The sequence below is a fragment of the Aedes albopictus genome, chromosome 3 (genome assembly GCF_035046485.1).
Source record: "Aedes albopictus strain Foshan chromosome 3, AalbF5, whole genome shotgun sequence".
Lineage (NCBI taxonomy): Eukaryota > Metazoa > Arthropoda > Insecta > Diptera > Culicidae > Aedes > Aedes albopictus.
The window spans coordinates 12368940-12377615 of NC_085138.1; the positions used below are offsets into that span (position 1 = coordinate 12368940).

Consider the following 8676-nt stretch of genomic DNA (forward strand, 5'->3'; position numbering starts at 1 on the left):
AGGGTTCATTCAAAGGGAAAATAATTCCAGAGTCTTCCTATTCATTTTCTTTTCGAGTTTTCTTGTATTTTCGACGAATATGGAGTGTTTGAAATTGTAAGTTTTCCTTTAATTTTTAAGGATATGCCGTATTTTCAAAATGGGGAGACTTGATCCCCCTGTTCTTGGTTTGGAATCTATGACAAAAGGTCGAAAGACATAAGGTCGAAGGACAAAAGGTCGAAGGACAAAAGATCGAATGGACAAAAGGTCGAATGGACAAAAGGTCGAATGGACAAAAGGTCGAATGGACAAAAGGTCGAATGGACAAAAGGTCGAATGGACAAAAGGTCGAATGGACAAAAGGTCGAATGGACAAAAGGTCGAATGGACAAATGGTCGAATGGACAAAAGGTCGAATGAACAAAAGGTCGAATGGGACAAAAGGTCGAATGGGACAAAAGGTCGAATGGGACAAAAGGTCGAATGGACAAAAGGTCGAATGGACAAAAGGTCTAAAATGGTAAAGAGGTTAAATAGACTAAAGACAAATTGGAAGACATGAAAAAGTGATCAGAATTCGACAGGAAAACGACGATTAAAAAATAGAATGAGTGATAGCAAAATTATTCAACAACTTCAAAACAATCATTATTGGAAAATAGGAATGTGTCTTCTAAAACTTGCAATAGCTTATATGCAGCAATTTTTACCGCATTGCAATTCGAAATGATGAAAAGTAATGTTATTCATTAAGGTTAAATATGGAAAATAATATTCCTTGCATGGCATGTCACGCAGGAATTGTGCCCATTTACGCTCAACTTTCACTGAACTTCTCAGTTTCATTTACCTTACAAAAGAGAAAGAGCAAAAACGCACAATAAAATGTACATAATTTCTCTCACGCAGAGTTTTTGTGCGGGTAATTAGAGTGCTGCGTGAGAGCAATGAGAGCCCGCAGATCACAATCCCAGTGCGCGATTTCTGCGCGCACGCAGAAAAAACAGAACTCAGTGCACAGTGTGTTTAAAGGGGTCAGTGTTGTTTGAGCATTTGGTGAACCGAAAGCATGCCAGTAAGTCCAAAACCCGCTAAGGGGTATCAAATCCTGTGATATCAGAGACAAGCAGACGTCTTAAGCTGGTCAAGAACTTACAGTTGATGAATATTTTGGTTCCAAATTCCATCAGCAGGTGGTGCTAGTGAGCTAACAAATTTTGTTTTTCACATATATCAGGAAAATTTGCAAAAAATTGCAACTAGCGCCACCTAGCTGCAGAAACTCGAACCAAACGATAATTATCCTGAAAGCCCTTGATCTACCAAACAATTTTGCCGAAGACACCATCTTTCTTAAAAATCAGAATGCTGAGATATGTAAAATGTAAAATTTGTACGCTATTTAGCGCCGCCTAGCGGTGAAATCACAAATCACACGGCCCATATTCCGAAAGCCCTTGATCAGCTGAACAACTTTGCCGAAGAAACCAACTCTCTAAGTAATCAGGTTCCTGAGATAAATGGGATGGAAATTTTGTCAGTGTTGCATCTGCTTGTCTAAGATATCACATAAATCACAGACAAGTAGATGTGACACTAGCGAAATTTCAATCTCATATATCTCATGATCCTGATTACTTAGAGAGTTGGTGTCTTCGGCAAAGTTGTTTGGCTGGTCAAGGGCTAACCGATAATAAGATTCAAAATTCTACCACTGAGCGGCGCTAGAGAGCAAACAAATTTTAAATTTCGCATATCTCAGCATCCTCATTTTGTAGAAAGATGCTGTCTTCGGCAATATGGTTTGGTAGATCAAGGGCTTTCAGTATAATTACCGTTTGGTTCAAGTTTCAACAGCTACGCGGCGCTAGTTGCATTTTTTGGCAAATTTTCCTGATATTTATGAAAAACAAAATTTTTTAGCTCACTAGCACCGCCTAGCGGTGGAATTTTGAATCTTAAATCTTATTATCGGTTAGTCCTTGACCGGCCAAACAACTTTGCCGAAGACACCAACTTTCTAAGTAATCAGGATCATGAGATATATGAGATTGAAATTTCGTTAGTGTCACATCTATTTGTCTGTGATTTATGTGATATCTTAGACCAGCAAGTACTTTTATTCTCCTGTTGCTGTTGTACACACAGTATTGCAATGGAAGCACGACTGATTGCGCTCTCAACACGAATTTTTGTATGCACATTTTCTGCGCGCACAAAATGTGCACACAGAAACTGAAAAAAAAAACATGTTTGTGCTAACATTTGTTTGAGCACTCATTTTGAGGGTGAGCGGGTGGTTTGTGTATGAAAAAAAGTTGCGTATAGTTCACCCTCGCTCTCGTTGAAAGTCGTGTGTAGAGTGTATGTTTTCTCTTCACACGTTTCGCACTGAGGAGCATGCCATCTCTGATTCCTCGAAAGAACAGCCTATGGGTTGAAGAAGGATGAATCATAGATCGGAATATTCTCACTTGAAATTCCAATCATTAATGCGATTAAATAAAGTCAAGCAGTCTATAAATTAGAAAAGGACAAATCTCTAGGTATTATAGGGGTGATCCATGAAGTACGTCACGATTATAGGGGGAGGGTGGTTTGCAAAAGTGTAACAAGCAATATAGTTAGTATAGGACAGGGAGAGGGGGATCGAAAATTCTTAATTTTTGGCGTAACGCCTGTATGAGCAAACAAAATGAAATTGTTTACTTATACAGTATAATTATTAGGATCTACCTATCAATCCAAGAGGGGATGATCACTAAGCACAAGTAGTTAATGAATGTTTCTACAGTACAGTTAGAAAGAACAGATATTGAAAAGAAGAAGGCAAAATTTCTGATTAAAAAATAAGTCCCTAAGGAGTCAATAATTATTTCACTAACAAAAGTTAAAAGAACAGCCTATAATTTTAAGAAGGAAAAATTCCTGAACAAAAAACCAAACTAAATTGCCGTTAAATAAATACGACATTAACAGAACTTGAAAGAACAGCCTACAAACAAAAGAAGGAAAAATTTCCTATGGAAATGTTAGTGACTGAAATGCATATGATTTCTATAACAGCACTACAAAGTTTCTTTCAATAAGCGGCAACAAAGACTTCTCAAAAATGTTTGTCTTATAAGAGAGAAATACCAGCTGGTAAATTAGTCTACTAAAATTCGACCTTTTGTACCATTCGACCTTTTGTCCATTCGACCTTTTGTCCATTCGACCTTTTGTCCATTCGACCTTTTGTCCATTCGACCTTTTGTCCATTCGACCTTTTGTCCATTCGACCTTTTGTCCATTCGACCTTTTGTCCATTCGACCTTTTGTCCATTCGACCTTTTGTCCATTCGACCTTTTGTCCATTCGACCTTTTGTCCATTCGACCTTTTGTCCATTCGACCTTTTGTCCATTCGACCTTTTGTCCATTCGACCTTTTGTCCATTCGACCTTTTGTCCATTCGACCTTTTGTCCATTCGACCTTTTGTCCATTCGACCTTTTGTCCATTCGACCTTTTGTCTATTCGACCTTTTGTCCATTCGACCTTTTGTCCATTCGACCTTTTGTCCTTCGACCTTTTGTCCTTCGACCATTTGTCCTTCGACCATTTGTCCTTCGACCTTCTGTCCCAAAGCCCTTGGTTTGTACTAAAGCTATAATTACACAGCGTAACAAAAATTAGCTTTTGGTCTGTCTCAAGAGCAAACTTATGTGTCTCTGACAGATTTTGGGCCGCTGAATCCGAATCCGGGCTCAGATTTGCTCCAACACGTCACAATTTTGAGCTATACCTCAATTTATAGGACAAAATATGCGATTTTGGGCTTTTTTGACTGCAAGTTATTAAGCATGGAAATATTTTTTTTAATCAATCAAAAGGTTAATTGGTCAATTAACATCTAAATTAACGAATTATGCTAAATATTTCGTTTTACCAAATCAAATTCGATAGTTTTGGAGCAAATCTGAGCCCGGATTCGGATTCAGCGGCCCAAAATCCTTCGGAGACACATACACTCCCGTTCAAAAGTTTGGGGTCACCCCCTCAAAAACATGTCATTTTTTTAGGCCCATATCTCCGCCAATTTGTGTCCGATTTCAAAACCCTAGGTTTCATTCAAAAGATAATAAGTCAAAGAAACTTTGAACATGATTGAAAAGAAACTTTTTCAAAAAATTTTGTATGTAAACTTAACCCAAAGTTGCAAAATTTTCTAAAAAATGAATATAAACTTACGGCAGTGTCGTTGGAAGTTGGGTCGACCAAATTTTAAGATGAGAGCGGTAATATGACCTATTTTCTATTAGCTTTCAACTGCTTTTTACAGAACTTAGCTAAAAAATCTAGAAAAAAAGTTATTAAGTAAATTAATCCTTGATGTCATCGACCAAAAGTTTGGGGTCACCCTTCAAAATGCTGTATCGGCCAAAAGTTTGGGGTCACTATCGTAAAACATGGAAAAATGATTTGTTGATATCTTTGTCATCTTTCATTCAATTTTAATTCTTCATGGCTTATTTGAAACAAAATGAATGATACTTACTGCATAGACATTGAACCACACATATTTGTTGAAATTTACATACTAAAACTTAACGTAAAGTTGCCTCATTTTTTGAAGCGTGGTAAAATGTGCTAACTTTACATAACATTTTTATATACAAAAATCGTTAAATATGTTAAGTTGAAGACATCAAACGTAAATTTAGTTAATTATCTTTGAAATGAGCCAAAAATAATTAAAATTGAACTATAGATGACGAAGATATCACCAAATCACTTTTCCATGTTTTACGAAAGTGACCCCAAACTTTTGGCCGATACATCATATTGAGGGGTGACCCCAAACTTTTGGTCGATGACATCAAGGATTAATTTACTTAATAACTTTTTTTCTAGATTTTTTAGCTAAGTTCTGTGAAAAGCAGTTGAAAGCTAATAGAAAATGGGTCATATTACCGCTCTCATCTTAAAATTTGGTCGACCCAACTTTCAACGACACTGCCGTAAGTTTATATTCATTTTTTAGAAAATTTGGCAACTTTGGGTTAAGTTTACATACAAAATTTTTTGAAAAAGTTTCTTTTCAATCATGTTCAAAGTTTCTTTGACTTATTATCTTTTGAATGAAACCTAGGGTTTTGAAATCGGGCGCAAATTGACGGAGATATGGGCCTAAAAAAATGACATGTTTTTGAGGGGGTGACCCCAAACTTTTGAACGGGAGTGTAAGTTTGCTCTTGAGACAAAAAAAATGTTGCGCTGTGTTATCTGACACATTTTATCGTTGAATAGACTAGAATTCCAAGTAAATAGAGGCTTCCGAATAGAATTTTATTTTTCACATGTATAATGTGTGTGTAATCCTCGAGGGATCAAGTCTCCCCATGTCACTGTTGTATATACTAAGCTGAATTAATTAAAATATGTTAACAACAGCCTTATTTAGGTAAATAAGTTTGAAAGTATTTTATTTGAACTATGTGCTGTGAAATTTTGACACGATTTGGTTCAATTTTCACAAAGTTATTGAGATTTTTCAGCCGTTAAAAAATAATACAATGTACGATCGAAATCACTTGTAGCCAAAACATAGTCGTTTGTCCAGGAGTAGTTTTGGAAGAATTATGCTAGAAGAAAAATGTTTTTAATTCCGAGAAAATATGGGGGGAACAAGTCTCCCCAGAGATCACGTCTCCTCAGTCTCCCCTACATAGTTGTTTTCTCTCGAACTCAAGAAAAGGAGAGATGATGAATAAAATTGATAAAAATGCTTACAACCTCATTATAACAAAGTTTTGAACAGTTTTTAATTATAGAGGAAAAACAATTCGGTGATATTGCTGTCAAGTAACTTAGGACCTAGCTTTGAGCAGCTTTCTCAATCGGAAATAACTAAAAAAAGCCTACGCTCGATGTATGGAACAATCACCCATTTGGAAATTTCGGGAAACTATAAAAAAAGGATATTGATGATCTTTTATCCCTTGTCACGTTTCATTATTCGTCATAAAAATCATTGAAAATCATATCTTCGAAAAAGTATAAGAAGGGGATAAGAAGATTATAAGAAGAAATATCATCAACAAGGCAATCTTTGATTATTTCATTCGCAATTTTATGAAACAAGCCAGAAATGATGCGTTCATCGATCAGAGTCTACCGTTCCAATGAGGTACAGTTACAGGTGGCGCGGATAAACATTGGCAACCACATGTTGTCTCTTTTGTTCTACCGTTAATCTAATGCAACTCTATTAGTGACGTCACTAATTGAGTTGCATTAGATCAGCGGTAGAACAAAAGAGGCAACTAGTGGTTCACAATGCCTATCTGCGCCACCTGTAACTATACCTCATTGTCCCGTGTCCACCTCACAGTGTACGTGGTTTATGAACGGCTTTAAAAGTAACATCATTTATTTCAAATGGTGACGTATCAGTTTTTTTCTTGACGTAACATCCCAACTGGGTCAAAGCCTGCTTCGCATCTTCTATGCTCTATGAGCAGTGAGCACTTCCACATGTTATTTATTGAGAGCTTCCTTTGCCAATAATGACCATTTCGCATGTGTATATCACGTGGCAGCTACGAAAATACTCTATGCCCAAAGAAGTCAAGGCAATTTATTTCACGAAGAATTCTTGGACAGACCGAGAATCGAACCCGTCACCTCCAGCATTGTCTTGCTGAATATTCGTGCGCTTACCGTATCGGTTTGATGATCCCTTTATGGTATCAGTTACTGTGAGCCAATGTTCGATTTTGATTGTAAAAACCTTCTTTAATTTCCTTTGAAAAGATTACACAAGTACAACTGAGTGATTGAAACAAATATAGTTCTAGGAAGCATAACTCTGGACAAATCCCTTCTGTTTTTTTTTTCTATCATTCTGGCTGATCTTTGGTGATTCCCAATGTATTCCACGTTGAACGAAAAAAAACACCACATAGTAAAAGTATGTTTGTAATGTACTGAACGCGAAAAACTTTGCTAATACGCAACAACAAGTCCAATAAACGTACCTAGTTGTAAAGAAATTGTCTGACGTTAACAATCCTACCAAAACCGGTAACACTGATAACCGACAAAGCAAGAAGCGATTATCAAATTCAGTAAAAATTTGCAAGAGTAGGTATAAAAGATTACTCTTGCAACAACTAGAGCTTCAGATTTAATTCAACTTCCATCCGAATAAAACCACACAGTGTTCGAGTTGCTTCTAGTCAATCAACAAAAGTTTTGAATCAAAATGAAGTCGTTTGCCATCGTTGCCCTAATCGCTTGCCTGATTGCTACCGTAAGTTGTGCTCCTCAGTTTGGCTTTCCGCCTGCCTCTGGATCGGCCGCCAATGCTGGTTCCCAGAGTTTCGGCATGGGCATGGGAGGACCCCATGGTGGTGGATTCATGAGTGGATCAGCTGCCCACGCAGGAGCCCAGAGCTTCAATCAGGGTGGCCATTTCGGAGGAATGAGCGGATCGGCTGCCAACGCTGGTTCCCAGAGTTTCTCCCAGGGTGGTGGATTTGGTCACTTCGGAGGAGCCGGTATGTCTGGATCAGCTGCCAACGCCAATGCTCAAGGATTTGGATTCGGTGGATGAGTGCTGCAGAACTGAATGTGATAGATAAGTCAACGAATGTCTCGAAAAATCGTTCATAGTTTTGAGCGTTAATGCCAATAAAAGTATTTTTACTAAAAAAATGTTTATTCTTCTGGTGTGTCTGATTAAGGACAAACGTCATGAAATCCTGTTTCCACAGTGCATCAGAACTTCAAACGCACAAATCTCAAGAAGCAAGCTTCACACAACAGTGTATATTATTATTTTGTTCTTGCTTACTTGAAATAAGCCTTGTAATAAGCTTAAAATAAGAAGATCAGGTGCACTGGTTTTGTTACGAAGAAATTTGTGCCCTCGAAATCGTGAGTTGGTGCCAAAGTCAGCCATTGTGGCGGCCATTTTAGGATTCTTACAAGTCTGTCCTCTGTCTAGAGATTATATTTAAAGTATTTAAAATGAAAAATAAATAACCGAAAAAATATTAATAATGCCTACAAAATAAATCAGTTCTAAAAAAAGTTGAGTCGAGCACAGTAAATAGATACCCACTATAATAACTTCAGAGAGAAGAATCAGATTTGAAATTATATTGTGAAATCTATCTTCCATATAAATGAAATGGTGTTAATAAAGTTCTAATTAGTTACAAAATTAGTTATAAAAAGTAATAACGAATGACTGAGGTGTGTAGACTACTCAATAGAATTTTCAACGAATTTTCTGTCGAAACTTCATGAAGCAATAGAAATTCTATAGTGTTTAACGAAAATTCTAGATTGTACAATAAATTATAGCGGAAATTCATAAGAAGTTCTTGACGGAATGTTACATGGAATTTCTGTACAACCTTCTTGAAAAATCTTTCGTGGAAATTCCAGACGAATTTGAGCTGATTTTTGAAAATTTTGATAATATTTGAAAGTATACAATTTTTCTCATAGATTAGGATTCCCTCACAAATTTCATCTGTGATTTTCACAAGAAATTTATTTATTTTATACAATGTTCGCCCCATTCGCAACAACCTTAATTCAGAAAGAAAATATGAAGAACTCAACCATGTTTTTCCAAAAAAAAAAATCGGAAGGAAACTTTTCAAAATATTTCGCCTGAAATTATTGCTAGAGTTAATCTA

At 36.6% G+C, this 8676-nt stretch overlaps 1 protein-coding gene across 1 annotated transcript; it reads left to right on the plus strand.

The window, feature by feature from the left end:
- The first annotated feature begins 7130 nt into the window (after positions 1 to 7130).
- On the plus strand, positions 7131 to 7681 carry LOC134291479 (uncharacterized). Its single transcript, XM_062859247.1, has one exon. It carries the CDS (start codon positions 7230 to 7232, stop codon positions 7578 to 7580), a length of 351 nt encoding a protein of 116 aa, XP_062715231.1. The 5' UTR covers positions 7131 to 7229; the 3' UTR covers positions 7581 to 7681.
- Positions 7682 to 8676: the final 995 nt, after the last annotated feature.

Excerpts from the sequence above, each read along its gene's own strand:
- LOC134291479 (XM_062859247.1), top strand. The coding sequence starts at position 7,230 with ATGAAGTCGTTTGCCATCGTTGCCCTAATCGCTTGCCTGATTGCTACC.